This window comes from Mustela putorius, unplaced genomic scaffold (genome assembly GCF_011764305.1).
Source record: "Mustela putorius furo isolate JIRA1106 unplaced genomic scaffold, ASM1176430v1.1 tig00000129_pilon_pilon_pilon, whole genome shotgun sequence".
In the NCBI taxonomy this organism is placed as follows: Eukaryota; Metazoa; Chordata; class Mammalia; order Carnivora; family Mustelidae; genus Mustela; species Mustela putorius.
In genome coordinates, this window is record NW_025421290.1 from 39,300,186 (window position 1) to 39,317,883 (window position 17,698).

The window sequence follows — 17,698 nt, forward strand, 5'->3', positions numbered from 1 at the left end:
TCATCCAGGATTTTCAGCTACAACAAGAGCAGCACTTTCTTCTTTGTACTGTTAATATATATTTTTTAAAGATTTTATTTATTCATCTGACAGACAGAGATCACAAGTAGGCAGAGAGGCAGGCAGAGAGAGAGCGGGAAGCAGGCTCCCCACCGAGCAGAGAGCCCGATGTGGGGCTCGATCCCAGGACCCTGAGATCACGACCTGAGCCAAAGGCAGCGGCTTAACCCACTGAGCCACCCAGGTGCCCCTGTATTGTTAATATTTTTCTAAGAAGTGTCTGGGGCTTCCATCACAAAATTGGGTGCTTAGGGCCTGTACACCTTTAGTGTCCTCCTGGATGAAGGCCGAGTTTTGTTTTTATAGGTGGTCCATGGTACCATGTCCGTCTGAGGCTATGAGTGAGCATCACCCAGACAAGGACACTCTGAAGCCAATTCCAAGACCCACGTGCCTAGGTCCAAAGGGAACAAATGTGCTGTTACTGGACTCCGCACGCACAAATCTGACCATGTCAGACCTGGCTGAAAACCTTCCAGTGGCTCCCCGCTGTCCCAGGATAAAATCACGTCCTTGAAGTGAGGCCTTCAACAGAGAAACCAGCTTATCTTCCCCGCTCCCACTCTCCATTCCACCTTCTATCTTCCTCAACCCTTTGCGGTTCCACAGTTGTGTCCGGCTCCTGCACCTTCTGCGCTGTACACCTTGTTACCTTTATGCCTGTTACTTTCTTCCAGTCCCTTCCACTTCTCCATCAAGATAACAGCTCTTCATCCCTCACGCCTCAACCTAAACTCTGAAACTTACTCGCTGATGTCTCCCAAGACTAGTACTTACTACACTGTATAAAAATTGCCTGTTTATTGATCTGTCCCCCTTCCCATTCTCTCTTACCATGTAACTCCGGGGGCTCAATTTTGTACAGTTATAAAAGGCAGAGGTCTGAAGTCTGACCCTAAGCTCTTTGAGGCAGAGACGGTACCTTGTTTACTGCTGTTCAGTACCCAAGAGAGGGCCTTGCACACATTAGGTACGTAGTATATGTTGATTGAGTTTTTATACATCTGACATTTATCTGAGGAAACCTGAAATGCTTCAGTAAAAAAAAAAAGGTACTTAAAAGTATAGGGGAGGGGCACCTGGGTGGCTCAGTGGGTTAATGCCTCTGCCTTTGGCTCAGGTCATCACCCAGGGTCCTAGGATCGAGCCCCACATGAGCAGAGAGCCTGCTTTCCCCTCTCTCTCTGCCTGCCTCTCTGCCTACTTGTGAAATCTGTCTGTCAAATAAATAAATCAAATCTTTAAAAAAATAAAAAATAAACGTACAGGGGAGAAATGCTCCAAGGTTTCAAATATAGAAAAGGAAAAGGTTGAGTGCTGTGGATTGGTTTATCAGGATAATAATTTCCACTAGGTAAAAAAGATGATCTTTCTGAACTATTTCAGAGCAATCCAATAGTTGATGAGAGTATTTTCTCTAAAATATTTCTTTTACAGAAGAATCACAGTTCAAAAAAGCAGAAAGAAAAAGGGAATTAGGATATCCCCGTTTTGCAAGCCTTTATAAAAAAAAAAATCGACCTCAGCCATGATCAGTAATATTTGCCAAAATTTTTATGTAACCCATTGGTCAATCATTAAGCTCAGTAAGAGGAGAACAACTAAACATCGTGTCTGCTGTGAGCTGTCACAGAAAGCAAGAAGAGCACCTACAGTATGTTCTTGCCGAGGGGAAAAAACCAAACATGAATCTAAGCTCCTCACGACCAGTTTTGAGGATATCTGTAGATAGAGTAATGTATTAAACAACAAAAGGAGTCAATCAGCCAAAACCAGAATGTGGGAAATTCTTATTAAATAGTTAAGTCATTCTGAAAAAACGGAGATAGAGAGTGCGGGGTGGGGAAGACTGTTAGAAATAAAGAGAATTATTAACCAAATGCAGTGAATGGACCTTGTTTGAATCCTAATTGAAACCAACCAACCATTAAAAGACATTTTGAGAAAAAAATAAAAGGAACACAGACTAAAATTCGAGGATACCAATAAATGACTGTTAATTCTGTTGGGTATGATGAAGATATTATAGCTATGAAAAAATACTTATCTGTTAGCGGTATGTCCTGAAATATCTACAAATGAAATGGTACATCTGTGATTTGCTTTTAAATACTCCAGCACAAACAGAACAGCACCAACAAGAAGTAGGCGGGAAGAGATAAGTGACAGTAGAAAGTTAACTGTTGAAGTTGTTGGGATAGGTACATGAGTTAATTATACTATACTTTCTCTCACTAGACTCTATTTATTTATTTGTTTTTTATTTTAGTTATTTATTATTTATTTATTTTATTTATTTATATAAAGATTATTTATTTATTTATTTGACAGACAGAGATCACAAATAGGTAGAGAGGCAGGCATACAGAGAGAGAGGAGGAAGCGGGCTCCCCGCTGAGCAGAGAGCCCAATGTGGGAGTACCCCTGAAAACTTTTTTTTAAAAGACTTTATTTAGAGGCGCCTAGGTGGCTCAGTGGCTTAAAGCCTCTGCCTTCAGCTCCGGTCATGATCTCAGGGTCCTGAGATCCAGCCCTGCATCAGGCTCTCCACTCAGCGGGGAGCCTGCTTCCTCCTCCTCTCTCTGCCTGCCTCTCTGCCTACTTGTGATCTCAGTCTGTCAAATAAATAAATAAATCTTAAAAAAAAAAAAAAAAGGAAAAACACATTTTATTTAATTGGGGCACTGTGGGTTAAGCCTCTGCCTTCGGCTCGGGTCATGATCTCAGGGTCCTGGGATCGAGCCCCACATCAGGCTCTCTACTCTCTGTCAAGTAAATAAATAAAATCTTTTTTAAAAAATTATTTATTTATTTATTTGACAGACAAAGAACAAGCAGTGGGAGAGGGATCCCCTTCTTGGGGGATACTCCACTGAGTAGGGAGCCCAAGGCAGGGCTCAATCCCAGGACCCTGGAATCATGACCTGAGCCAAAGGCAGCTGCTGAACCAACTGAGCCACCCAGCCACCCCTGAAAATTTTTATAATAAAAATTTTAAAATACATAAATGAAGAGGGGAAATAATAAAGGAAGTCTTCACAGGTGAGATATGTTCCAAAGCAGTAGCCAGGAGAAGGTGATTTAGCAAAGAACCAATGCAACCAATAGCAAAAAAAAATTTCAATATAATATAAGCAAGGCTCAGACAATGGGACACAATGATGAATACAAGGAAAGGTTCTGGCAAATCATTAACATGCGTGTCCAGAGCCCCGTGATTTTGGGCATCCCCAGGAGTCTTACAGAATAATAGAGAATATTTCATATGGGATGCAGTCATCAGAACACTGGAACAGCTGATCTTGTGGGATGAGGTTATAATGAAAAGGTCAAGGGAAAAGACGGGAAGGCACTATAAGAGTTACTGTAATTCGAAGGCATCCAGGATACATGGGTTTTTGGCAAAAGTTCATGCATATGCAATGAGCTCATGATGAAGTCATCTACTCCCAGGACAAAAGGCCAATAAAATATCCTAAGATTCTAGAAGCCTGACTGGTTTTCATTCTGTTCTCTGGGTTAGAGCCAAGACCATAGAGTTGGGAATGCTTAGAGTTAACCTAAAACCTTTCCCCGATTTAGATGATGGCTCTCATTCAACAAGCAAGTGAACACATTCCTGTAGGCCCAGTTGGTTCAGCTTGGTATCTCCCAGACATATGACCCTAATAAAATGAACAATGATTACTTTCAGTGATTCTGTCACTATCATTTTTGCTCAAGGACCACTTTGTCCAGAATACTATTTTCTTTATAAAATAAAAGCAGCATCCTCATGTCATAGGCAGAGAACACAGGAGCAGCTACCATTCAGTAAGGTATGTATACGAAGGAAATCAAAGCTGAGATCCAGTCATGAATGACCAATCTCCCAAAGCAGGAGACCCTAACAATCAAGCTTAGGTTAAGCTGCATTCAGGCTTAGCCTAAAGGAAGATATTCTAGACAAGATTTCTAGGAAAGGGAAACTGGAGTAATTCAGATCATCTAAACTAGATTCCCAACCACTGCCCACATTAGTCTCCACAGAAACAAAGTTAAGGGCAAGAGAGAGATTTACCTCCTGTGGATTTACAGCAGTTAACACAGAAACCTCATAGGATTGCCTCCCTGACTGCATGGTCACCAAGTGATGTGTCACATCAGGCACTGAAGACAGGGGACGCGGGGATCCTTCAGCAAGCACCTCTGAAACAGCAGAAAATGTTTCAGTGGAGAGTGAATCCACAGATAACCCTACCTGCATTATCAAGCCTGTCACGAAGAACACTACAAACTGCTCCCTGATACCCACATTCCTGTATTCCTTCCAAATTAGCTCCCATCTGAAGAGGATAATCATTACCAGTGAATCTGGAAAGTATTACAAAAGGGGATGGGAAGAAAAGGTAAGAAGTCTTGAGGTATATATCAAGAGTTGACCAGTTTTCAAACTACCAATTCAGAGAAGTACGGCGTTGGCACTGTTAGCTGAATTAGCCGTGCATGAAATGGGGCAAAAGCTGCGGCAGCGGGCGGATCCAGGGACCTTAGTCAACGCTTAAAGCAGCCAACAGCGACATAAACAGCATACTGTGCAGAAGTTAGGAACTTAAATCTGGCTTCAAAGTTCTTATACAGTGTCCCTTCCTCCCATGAGACTTTCTTCCTTAACAGTGGCAAAGCAGTTCCATGCCACGGCCGTGGCTCATACATACTTCAACTGTCCACTAGGATCCTACTATGCAACCGAGGAGGTGTGTTATGGAAGCACATTCTGAGCCCTGTAGGCTCCACACAGAAGTTTACACAAGCATGGTCACTTATACACAAAACTGAGTGGGATACGAGTAACTAAAACACAGGATCTCGGACTTCATCAGTGGAATCACCGTAAAAATCTTCTAGAAATAGTTTATTCACTTAGGTCTCTAATAAATCAAAACTTTCTTCTCCCAGGCTTTCAATACATACTGCTCTTCCAGACAGTACCGTGTAATTTAGCATTTACTCACATACTATCTTCTATTCACTCCATGTTGTCTCCCATATGTAAGTTATGACTTCCAACTGGATTTTAAGGTCCCTGTTTTCTACTTTTGTCTTTCCCACGGTGCCAGGCACACAGTAGGCACTGAATAAATGCATGCTGACCTCACCTGTTAAGTTTTTCAGAGAAGAGGGCCTGGCCTGTGTAACTTGGGTGAAATTTCTATACCAGAGAGGAGCAACTGTCTCCTAGACAGCCCTTTCTTTTCTCCAGAAGATATGGCTTTTGAAGGTATGGAGAAATTGCTTTATATCTCCTCTGTAAAACCTGGTTATGTTCTGTTTAAATGTTTTAAAAGTTAAGTTCTTCCATAACTGCAATAGGAAAGATAGAAATAATTGGGCTAAGATGCTAGGATTATGGATAATTTTCTTCTTAAAATTTTTTTCTCTTTATTCTTTTGTTACATCATCTGTTCAACAACATATATATATGTTCAACAACAACATATATATATATATATATATATATATATATATATATATATACAGATTCACTTATCCATCCAGAGACAAAGAACACAAATGCTCCACAATCATACCACAGCTACTCACAAGAAATGAAATTAATTAAAACCTCCCTTATGAAGACAACCCCATTCCTTAATCCCTAGTTGTAGCCCGTTTTCCCCAAATAAAGGAGAGCTGAAAGTCTTACCATCATCAACTCCTAGGATAGAATTGGTATTTGGTAGGTTCAAGGACTCTCCTCCAAGGCTGGGCTGGGGGTTCATAGGCACCAGGTTTTTACTGGTTACTGAAGCCTCTTCAAGCAAACTACTGCCCATTAGTGGCTCAGCTGCACAGAGAACAGATGTGAGAGACACGCAGCAGGCACGGCTGTGCCTGGTCCCCATTTTCCGTCACAGGAAGCTGGCCTTTCCTTTCAGAACTGGAACTTAACCTGCATCTTAGATGCTATCTACTTCTGGGGAGTAAGAATAACCCTAGAAGGGAAGGGCGGAGCCTCATACATAAATATCCTTGCCTGTGAGCAGCGTGTGGAGAATTAACATATGTAATGGGATGGGTCCATCCTTGGAAAGGAGTATTTGGAATGAAATAATTGATCACAGTGAGACATGGAAAAAATAATAAAAATGAGTTATCAAATTTAAGTTACGGTAAAAAGGGAGTCAGGACGACTATAAAAAATGTTTAGGGGCGCCTGGGTGGCTCAGTGGGTTAAGCCGCTGCCTTTGGCTCAGGTCATGATCTCAGAGTCCTGGGATCGAGTCCCACATCGGGCTCTCTGCTCAGCGGGGAGCCTGCTTCCTTCTCTCTCTCTGCCTGCCTCTCTGCCTACTTGTGATCTCTGTCTGTCAAATAAATAAATAAAATAAAATAAAAAAATGTTTAAACCCTCCCCTTCTATATAAATAAAGAAGTCTTTATCACAGTACTCAAGTGCTGGTTAAGGGATCAGCATGAGTTACCGTCAAATTCACCAGGGAAACTTGGAAACTACAGATTCGGGAATCTTACTCCCCAATAATTTCAGTTGTCAGTTTGTACTGTTTTGTTTTATTTGGGGATGAGGGGTGGACAGGCAATACAAACATGCACATTTTTAAAGCTTACAGATTTCACTGTAGAGCTGCACTTGGAAACCACTAGTCCATCAAATGAGACTAGGTCTCTCCCCCAACCTAGAATCTGAAAATTCCTAAATAACCAGGTAGGCCAGTTATTTGGCTTTTTGAACCCAGAAGATACAGCCCTCCACTCTACCCTCTCTCCTCACCGGTTTGCTCCTGGTCTTGACTCCCAGCTGCTCCCAGCTGCAAGTGATGCTTTCTCATGTGCACGTTCCTACTCCCACTCTGGGAGAAGGTCTTCCCACAGACTTGACACTGATGAGGCTTCTCTCCTGAAACAGAGCAGGTTGAAACACCATAGCCAAAAGAACAGGGTCCATTTCTGACTGCAAGAGAATGGACTCAAGACCTAGAGAGAGAAGCTCACAGAACATTCAACTAAACAGAAGAGGCCTCTCCTTCTCCCATTCTCCACCCAGCCTTGGAGGTCCCCAGCCTCAGAACCTTCATACACCAGGGAAGGCAGGAAGAGTTCACCAGGAGGGCTTAGATGCCCATTGTTCTCAACTCCTATCCTTTCCAGACCTACTACACTGCTGCCTTCACCTCTTTGGTACCAGATCATGGCAGCCACACAGAATATTTCCTTCCCTTTCCAGATACAGTATTCCCTGGAGCTCTGGAACATGCACCATCCTCAATGATCCCAACCCTGGGTCCAGAATACGCCCTTATCCCACCACTTCCTGCCACCACTCTCCCAGTTCCCAGTGTTTACACTGGTGGGTCTTCTACACAGTGATCTGAACTATCCTCCGTACCCTCAAGTCCAAAGCTCTCAGTCGTCCTTCCACCTACTCAGACAACCACACTTAGAGCTGGGGTCAGAAACACATGCCTACCGGAGACCAGTAGGTGGCCAGAGTAAGTGAAATGGCCAGAAAATATCCAGAAAAGGAAAATCTATAGAGACAGAAAGCTCACCAGTGGTTGCCTGAATCTGGGGGTGGGAGAAGGAACTGACAACCAGAGGGCACAAAGGAACGTCCTGGTGTGACAGAAATGTTTGAAAAGTGGACTGTGGTGATGACTGGACAATTCTACATATTTTCTAACACTGATCTGTATGTTTACAATAGGTGAATTTTAAGGTACATGCATTATACACCAAAAAAGCTGTTAAAAGAGATGGACTGATACGCAATGACTACACAGAAACCCATGAATTTACCAGAAGAAACAAGAGCTCTAATTTCTTATTCTGAAGACTCATCATTAAAAGAAATGAAAAGGATCACACATTTTTTTCCTGCCTTTCCTGTGCAAATTACCAAACAGCCCTACTGGATAAAGAAGAGACCTATTATACACAGAAGAATTCCAGCTGATGTGAACAGAATGACAGAAAACCACCATTTTACAATCCTAATGAAATAACTAATTCAGGCATCACTCATAGATACGGCAAAACGTGCTAGGGAACTTTACAATGTGAAGATCAAAGTGTTACCATCTGAACCCATGATAAATTCTGACAACCAAGCACTGTGTACCTCCTGGTATGATGACACAAAATGAAACACATACAACCATTTATAACACATCCTTGCCAAGTCTTTGAACCTTTGAAGCTTTTAGGACTGACTTTCTTCTATAGGAAATCTAGGGAAACAAGTTAAATAACAAAACGAAGTAAACCAACCAATCCAGAATGCGAGACATTCAGTAAAACCCAACTAACTCTGTGGTGCAATAAGTCTATGGAATGAAAAAAAGAAAGTGAGATAAACAGATTTAGATTAAAGACTTAAGTGTAATAATTAAACCAAGTATAATAATTAAAACTTACTGGATCCTAATTTAAATAAATCTACTGTAAAAGACATTTTTGAGGGGCACCTGGGTGGCTCAGTCGTTAAGCGTCTGCCTTCGGCTTGGGTCATGATCCTGGGGTCCTGGAATTGAGCCTCGCATTGGGTTCCCTGCTCAGTGAAAAGCCTGCTTCTCCCTCTTCCACTCCCCCTGCTTATGTTCCCTCTCTCACTGTGTCTCTGTCAAATAAATAAATAAAATCTTAAAAAAAAAAAAAAAAGACATTTTTGAGACAATTGCAAAAAAAACTAAACATGGACTGGGTATAAGATAAAATTAAGGAATTGTTAATTCTAAAAGGTATGATAACAGTATTGTTATGTAAGAAAATGTCTTTATTTTCTCTCTTATGTATGTTTAACATAATTTTATATAATGAATTTTTTTTTAGAGAATTTATTTATTTGACAGAGAGCAAGAGAAGGAGAGACAGCACAAGCAGGGGAGCAGCAGAGGGAGGGGGGAAGTGGGCTCCCTGCTCACCCAAGTGGGACTCGGGACCCTGAGATCATGACCCGAGCCGAAGGCAGAGGCTTAACCCACTGAGTCACCCAGATACCCTATATAATAAAATTAAGTAAGATAAAATAAAAACACTCTACAAACCAACCAAAATGTACCTGAAGTCCCCATCGAACCCACAGGTTATCAGTTTGTCACCTTCTGCTTAGAACTTGTCAGCAGGTAAGAGCTCAACTCTGAAATTCCTATCCCTGCTTGCTTACACCTCTCTAACTCCCTCAAACTCCCTCACTCCCACTGAATTGCTTTGCTGTCCTTATCATAAATAACTTCCCGTTCCTTCTCTCCATTATTCCTGTTTTGGCATCCCAATACTTCCTATGGCCCACCATTTGAACAATTACTTGATTCTAGAATCCCTCTCCACTCTTTTTTTTTTTTTTAAAGATTTTATTTATTTATTTGACAGAGAGAAATCACAAGTAGATGGAGAGGCAGGCAGAGAGAGGGAAGCAGGCTCCCTGCTGAGCAGAGAGCCCGATGCGGGACTCGATCCCAGGACCCTGAGATCATGACCTGAGCCGAAGGCAGCGGCTTAACCCACTGAGCCACCCAGGCGCCCCCCTCTCCACTCTTGAGTTCACTCCTGCCTCAGCAATCTCTGCTTTGAATAACTTCCATAGCCCATACCTGATGTACCTTATAAAGCACCCAACACAATGCAAATTTGCTGATCTCCTCAGAAAAGCTCTGGATTCTAAAGCAATTCAGTCAACGACTTAGCTGAGAATAAAGCAATTAGGTCTTTCCCCCTTGATTACAGAACCCTTCCCATGCAATTACCAATAGCTTTGATTTCTGATTCTGTCATGAGGAGCAAACTTTATGTTGAACAGCTTGTTTCTTTCCAGAGTTCTTTACAACCCGCCCTCCCCCCACCACCATCCCTTTACCCTTACGGTTCTCCACCTTCCCTGAAATCTGTGACTGGGATGGGTTCTAGTACCTGAGTGAACCACCAAATGTTTTCTCAGACTAGAATACTCAGCAAAGGAACGGCCACATCCTTGGGCTTCACACAGGAAAGGCTTCTCTCCTAGAGACAGAAAATGAGATAAAGAGTCAGTGTTCTGATGAACTGACAACTATTACTCTCTTTTCCCATTAACCTATCCAGTTTCCAATGACTTGCTCAGATTTCTTGAATTTGGCCTGTGTAGTTTCAGACGGGCTATCTATCCAGCAGGTGTCGCCTCTCAGTGGTCTCCCAGCCGACAACCCGCCAGACAGCCCTGCCCTCCTCTCTAGAGTGGCTACCTCTGAGCATCATACTTCCTCCTCCTTCCTGGCTCAAGCGCTGATCCCAGCTACACTGACCTACATTCCTCAGTGATCTCATTCATCCCTTCTGAGGGTATCAAGATTAACACCACATATGCTGTTAGGATTTTTACCTTATATTAATTCTTTCTATGATTCAGTTTCTAAATCCACTAAAAAGTCCAGATTTCTAAAAGTTATAGAATAGGTTTTACATAGTCCCACTGACCAAAGCAAACAAACAAAAACAGATATTCAGTCAGAGGTACAAAGAAAAATCTGTAACGATATGCTAAAAGTAATTACAGCCTAATAGTGGCATTATGGATGATTTCCTTTCTTCTTTGTATTTCTCTGTAATTTTTATTGTCTACAGTATTATATTATTATTTTAAAAATCAAAGATGCATGGTAAAAACTAAATTAAGGCCTGTACTATTAACTTTCTGGTTTTGGTATTGTACTGTGGCGACAGAAGATGTCCCTTTTTGGAGAAGCTGGGTAAGGCACATAACTTTTTGTACTATTTTTGCAAATTCTCATGAGACTAATTATTTCAAAATAAAAAGTGAAAAAAAATCAGAGATGTAGTTCCTATCCAAAGGTCACAGACTAGTGTGAGAGATAAATGTATTCATAAATAACTTCAGTATAAATTCCTATAAAAAACGTGCTAAGTATTCAGAAAAGGGAGGAATTCTGGGGCGCCTGGGTGGCTCAGTTGGCTGGGCATCCGACTTTTGCTTTTGGCTCAAGTCATGATTTCAGGGTGCTGGGACCAAGGGCCCTCCACCCCCACCCCATGCTGCTCAGCAGGGGGTTCACTTCTCTCCCTCTGCCCCTCCACAATGTCTGAACGTGTTATCCCTCTCTCTGAAATCAATTTTTTTTTTCTTTTTAAGATTTTATTCATTCATTTGACAGAGAGAGATCACAAGTAGGCAGAGAGGCAGGCAGAGAGAGAGAGATGCAGAAGCAGGCTCCCCGCCGAGGAGAGAGCCCAATGTGGGCCTCGATCCCAGCAACCCAGGATCATGACCCGAGCCGAAAGCAGAGGCCTCAACCCACTTAGCTACCCAGGCGCCCCTAAAATAAATCAATCTTTAAAAAAAATTAAATTAACATAATACAATAATAACATAATCTCAAAAGATTATTTTGAGAATTGAGACACTACAAATTAAGTACTTTCAGCATAGTGTCTGGCACATAGTCAGCCCTCATGGTAAGCCACCAAAATCAGTAGCTTTAATTACTGTTGTCACTACTAATAAAGATCTGTGGTCACTTCTGCCATCTGAGATGAACTAAGTATAGCTCAGTCTCTCAAGTAAAAGCCGGGAAGAGCTATTCTGCCCTAAAACATATTCAGTGATAATGTCCATCTAGCAGGTATCACAGGGAGATACCTGGAATAAATGGGGCCTCAGCTTGGGTTTCACTTATTTTTTGGGGGGGGAGGTTCACTTTTTAATGCCCTTTAATTATACCTGCTATCATTTTAGCAATGCAAGAAGAAAGAACAGACAAAGAAAGTGGGGAAGAACAGTTACACATCTTAAGAGACTGGTCTTGGTTCAGTGATTAAGCTCTGATAAGAAACTCAGTACATTTTGGGCCAAGTGGCTTGGTAAGTCACCCTTAAACTCTTAGAATGAGAGTCAGGGTGTCTTTATTTGGCTCCTTTGATATTAACATGCCATTTGACCCCGTCAAGTCACTTTCCCATTCTGCTTCTCATGTTTGGAGGCTCCATCAAAAAAGCAAGCTCCTCAAAGTCAGGGATGTGTCTCAGTTTTTGTACTTCCTCCCTCACCTTACCCCACTTAGTGGCTAAAAGAGGCTCTGTATGGTTTGTGTGATTCAATAAATATTACTGATCAAAATTACAACCATGTAATTGTCGAAGATATTTGGAAATACTTGTTATCGTTGTTATCAGAGAAGGTCTTACACCCCTTCCTACACTTTAGGCTCCTACAGGCAGGACTCAACACTGCCCATTCCTCACACGCAGGTGAAAAAAAGAAACTCTATTTTCAGAGTTCTAGCAACAAATCTAAACCTTCACTTCTATTTCCAGCTCCGAGCCTTTCCTGAGGACAGGCAAGCAAACCCCGAGCCCAGGGGCAGACCATCTACAGGAAGGCAGGGTTGCACACACCTGTATGGATGCGCAAGTGGTTCTTCAGATTTCCAGCTGTAGTGAACTGCTTACCACAGCTAGACTCGGGGCACACAAAGGGCTTCTCCCCATTATGGGTCCTCATGTGCACCTTCAGTCTCTGCAGCACATAGAAGCTTTTCCCACAACCTTCTGCAGGACAGATGAAAGAGCGGTCATTTCTGGGGGGGGAAAAAAATCATATAAGCAACAATACCTGAAAATGCTCTTTTCTAGAAAGGCCAAATTAAATCTCCTATTGCCTTTTAAAGCAGACAGTAAATCCCAAAGCTGGATATATACCAGAATCACCTGAAGCTTATTAAAACCACAGATGCCCCAGGCCTTACTTACTCCCCACCCTCTTTTATTAAAGTAATCTCTATGGAAAAAAAAAAAATCTCTACACCCAACGTGGGGCTTGAACTCACGACCCCAAGATCAAGAGTTGCATGCTCTACCAACTGAGCCAGCCAGCTGCCCCACACCTTACTTCTCGAATACTGATTTCACAGGTTTATGAGTGACAACCATGCTTATATATTTTAAGTTTTCCAAGAAATTATGTTTTATAATGAGATTCCAGAACCCTTGTTCTAAGATGCTTAGGTGCCAAATGTCTTATTAAATATTTATGAAAAATGAGGTAAATGAGACAATGCAAACCTTTCTATTAAAACAACAAAAGACATCTTAATCATGAGTGAACTGGAACCCTGGCTTTCCTTTAATCTGTCCACTTGGGGACAAGCTCTTCCAGAAGCATCAACATTCTTGAGCTCCAAGTATGGCACCTCAGATATGCTCACCGATGCGTTTTGAGATGGTACTTGAAGTGAGCGGGCCACACAAATGTCCGGTCACAACCTTCAACTGTACATTTGAGCTTCTTTTCCACTTGAGGAAGGGGCCCAGAATCTTTGGGCTGCCCATCACCAGAACTGAGATGGACATTTTCTCCTGTAACAGAGTCACATATTTGTAATCCAGGAAAGGAAGTGCTGAAGTACTTCGGTTCAAACAATAAAGCTCCTATATTTTACTCCTACTGATCAGTAAGCAGGTAACTCTCTCCAGCTTCCCTCGCTCTCTTTATATCCACTAAATAACAGAAGTGAGCGCACAGTTTGTTCCCATCCCCTTATACCAGAGAATTCTCAAAAGCCATCATGCTTCGTTTCACAAGACCAGGCCTCTCTGGCCAAGGTAAGATATGTCCACAATGGCTTCACATAAAAAAGAAGAGTTAAACCTATTCTGCATTACACAAATTGGCAGGGAAGCATATATGTCAACACCCGGAAAGGGATGCTAAAGATGGCTTCTTGTTCTAGGTATTAGTAAACTTGTATTTATTCTAGGAGAGGCAGCCATTCTGGCTTAGTTCTGAGCTTATGGTTGTGACTTCTCTGCTAAATGATCATTCTTAGATTTCTATCTTCTGAGGTCAGTCTGGCTATTCCTACCATTTTAGAGAATAAGAACAACCCTCCAATTTCCTGTGCCACTTCTCTTTAAGAATGCAAAAGCTCATCTGATTTTATAATTTCTAACCACATTTTAAAAAGCTAGAAACAACATCAACTGAAGTTTTTTGTTCAACAGAACAAAAGGAAGGAAGAAGGGCATGTGTCTCCCTTAAATTTAAGTGAAATCAGTTAATTAAAGCTTTATATAAATCCCAGATTCATAGGTAGTATGCCTTTTCTTTAATTTCTTAAAGATATAGTTGGACATCAACAGAGAAAAATATTTATGACTATGACTACAACTTAATTTTGCTACAAGCAAATGGAGTTTATCTTTCTAAGACATATACCTCAGGAATAAGATTTGTATTTCCAAATTTCCCTCTCAAAAGCCAAGAACAGGAACAATAAATGTGGTACCCATCATATTTCCTGGAACCTGACAGCTGAACAAGGTTCCATCCTGAATATTAATCTTAATGCTCTTCCTGTCCTACATGCTCCTTGCTGTACATGTCACCAAGTGCTAATCATAAAACTAAATGCTCCAAGTTCAGAGTAGAATCTAAGATGCCTTTTGTTAGTTACTTTTAATTTTTTTTCTTTTTTAATATCGTCCCACACAGTTTTTATTTAATTGAAAATGAGCTGCACATAGGTAAATTTTAAACAGTACAAAACTATATATATCATATAGGAAATTTCCCACCAACTCCAGAGCTTCAGCTAATTAATTTCTAATGAAAGCTCAGTAGAAATTAATATAGAAATTTAAACAGCTGACTTTTGGGACTTTGTGTATTCAATGTTGTAGATACAATGAGAACACTGATATAATCATGAAATTTAAAAACCGCTCAGAAAATAGTGAATTGTCTTGTATTTGAGTCCTTATGAAACTACTCCTTAAAAAAACAGAGCACTGTTTGCCGAAGACAGATTAGCTTAAAATGACATCAAGCAACAATAGTTTTGGATATTTAGAGATCTGACAAACTGGTTCCCCCCAAAAAGAGAAAGACAAAGAAATTCAACACTTTATACGGTGCACGTTGTGTAACACTGTAAACACCTTAAAGATCCCACAGTTATGTGAGGTCTTTGCATTCAGGATAAAATTCCAGCAGGAGTATCATATATAGTATGGGTCAGTAAACTTACTCTGTAAAGAGCCAAATTCTAAGTATTTTTGGCTTAAAGGACCATATGGTCTCTGTCACAACTACTCAACTTTGCCACTGGAGCAGCCAGACAATTTGTAATGAATGGATATGCCTGTATTCCAACCAAACTTTATTTACAAAACAGGTAGTTATTTGGCCCTTTGCTAACCCCTTATATAAAGCATCATATACAAAATTTAAATACATCCGTATTTCAGTCAACTTAGATAGAGGTGAAGAAACTGCTCTGAGAAACTGCTACAAGACTCACAAAATGGCTTTAGTAACAACAAAGATATTTCTGTTAAAGATGCATTTAAATACGGGATAAAAAATTATGTTAGTGGGTGAAAAGCAATATTAAATTAAAGTATTTCATGATTTAAAATGTGTGTGTAATCAAAATAATAAAATTTTCAAAAACAACTTACAGTGTTTACTTTTATCTAGATGCCTAACAGTTTATATATCTAAGTTAGCCCGCTGAAAAGGTTTTATGGAATCATCTTATTGACAAAATAGAAGACTCTCATATATTTGGGCTCATTTTATATTTAAGTATACAAGGTAGTTGTTAGGTAGTAAGGTAACATATTTTGAGAGTAATAAAAACACCCACACAATGCTTTGCTGGTTATAAGCTCTCCTAGAGACACTCTCATTTAAATCTCCAAAACAACCCCATCAGGTAAACTACTCAATCTCTTGTGTTCTGAACACGAGAATACTGAGGCTAAGAAGGTTAAATCTCCTAGGCAGAGGACTGGTTCATGACAGCACCAGGTCTGGATCCCAGGTCTCAAGACACCAAGCCCTAAGTTCCCTCCCCGCACAGCTTCTTCCTGGCACATGCAGCACTACTTCCTTAACGCAAAGAGGAGATGTGGACGGTTTCAGGATCCAGAGATTAGAAAAAGCACCAGGGGAAGAATCTGAACTTTACAGCCTCCCCAAAATGGTAAAACTGGCCATTCTAAGGAGCACTACGGTTGTCAAAGCAGAACTAATTATTCTGAAACTAAGAAAATTCTGAAGTTCTCTTTGCAGTGACACAGATGGAGCAAGAAACTATTATGCTAAGTGAAGTAAGTCATTTAGAGAAGGACAAAAACCGTATGATCTCACTCACAGGTGGAATTTTTTTTTTTTTAAAGATTTTATTTATTTATTTGACAGAGAGAGATCACAAGTAGGCAGAGAGGCAAGCAGAGAGAGAGGAGGAAGCAGGCTCCCTGCTGAGCAGAGAGCCCGATGCGGGACTCGATCCCAGGACCCTGAGATCATGACCTGAGCCAAAGGCAGCGGCTTAACCCACTGAGCCACCCAGGCGCCCTCACAGGTGGAATTTAAGAAACAAAAGAGCAAAGGGGGGGGGAAACGGAGAGGCAAACCAAGATAGAGACTCTTACCAATATAAAACAACTGATGGTCACTAATGGAGGGATGGGGGGGTGGGTGCAACAGGTGATGAGGATTAAGGAGTGTACCTGGGATGAGCACCCGGTGCTGAACCACTATACTGTATATCCGAAACTAACATTCAGCTGTATGTTAACTAACTGCAATTTAAATAAAAACTTTAAAGAAAGAAGTCTGGAATTCTCCATGTAGAAAAGATTAAGGTTAATGTTTCTAAAACTGGAATATTTTGAAATATTCTCAGGGATCCTTGAGAAAGTTTCTAATTTTTTATTTTCACTTGTACCATAGTCACAGAATAGTCGTAAGCACATTCTAGATCATCTGCACGTGCTGCAAACAGTCATGGACCAACATGAAATTTCAGTACTTTAAGCTTGGTTTGTGATCATGATAATGTGTATCTTACCTTAATAATTTGTTGTAGTACCTTAACTGTCACAGATTAAAGAGAAAATATAGAAGCAGCTCTAAAACAAAAAGTATTATGGCATGGTACATAAGCAAAGGTTGTGCAATGGTTTAGGGGTGGTTTAAATAGAGTTGTGGTCCTAAAGCTTTAACATGTATTGGAACCACTGAGAGGGCTTACTAAAAGAGCACATGTTTCTGACTCAGTAGGATGAGGCCTGAGAATTTGTATTTCAAAGTTCCCAGATGATGCTGATGACCCAAGGACTACACCTGAAAACTACTGGACAGAGAAAAGTGGGACAGTTAGTACAGGCATGCTGAACTCAAAAGAAACAGCACTACAGACTGTTTGGATATTTAAGATCATATGATGAAAGCCCCCCCCCCAACAAAGCAGTTGTAGCTACTGAAATTGCTAAATTGCTATGAGTAGCAATTCAGTTTCGACAAAACACCGTCTGCCAAAATAAAATATTAACTTTATTTTCACTGGTTTTGTAGTTTTATTCCTATTAATTGGTAATATTGTTTTGATTTTATAATGGTATAAAAGCTCCAAGTATAGGGAACAGTACAATAAAAACAACTCAAGGTAACATCTTGATCCGTGAAAATGTTTTCCCTTTAAAGGGTCTCTGTACATAATTCAAAGCTGACAACTGGGAATGCTGGTGGTGTTGATTTTGCATGTGAATCTGTCAGAGCGAAGTTACTTTATAGAAAATAAGACAATGTACACATTTCTAGCTGTTGTTCTCACCAATAAAATAACTTCGATTGCAGTCATTG

The 17,698-nt window shown here is 40.8% G+C and overlaps 1 protein-coding gene across 7 annotated transcripts in view; it reads right to left on the reverse strand.

Moving 5' to 3' along the window:
* Positions 1 to 17,698, reverse strand: part of ZNF410 (zinc finger protein 410) — a 40,343-nt gene that overhangs the window by 3,040 nt on the left and 19,605 nt on the right. For 4 of the 7 annotated variants that reach the window (XM_004739304.3, XM_045072470.1, XM_013058800.2 and 1 more), the window contains 6 exons: positions 13,254 to 13,404; positions 12,445 to 12,626; positions 9,967 to 10,056; positions 6,833 to 6,958; positions 5,747 to 5,887; positions 4,121 to 4,248 (listed from right to left, as the gene is read on the reverse strand). In XM_004739304.3, the coding sequence (XP_004739361.1) occupies positions 4,121 to 4,248; positions 5,747 to 5,887; positions 6,833 to 6,958; positions 9,967 to 10,056; positions 12,445 to 12,626; positions 13,254 to 13,404 (818 nt within the window). Of the gene's footprint in view, positions 1 to 4,120; positions 4,249 to 5,198; positions 5,404 to 5,746; positions 5,888 to 6,832; positions 6,959 to 9,966; positions 10,057 to 12,444; positions 12,627 to 13,253; positions 13,405 to 17,698 lie in introns of those variants that run through there. The other 3 variants (XR_198498.3, XM_013058816.2, XM_004739305.3) reach the window with 3 other exon arrangements.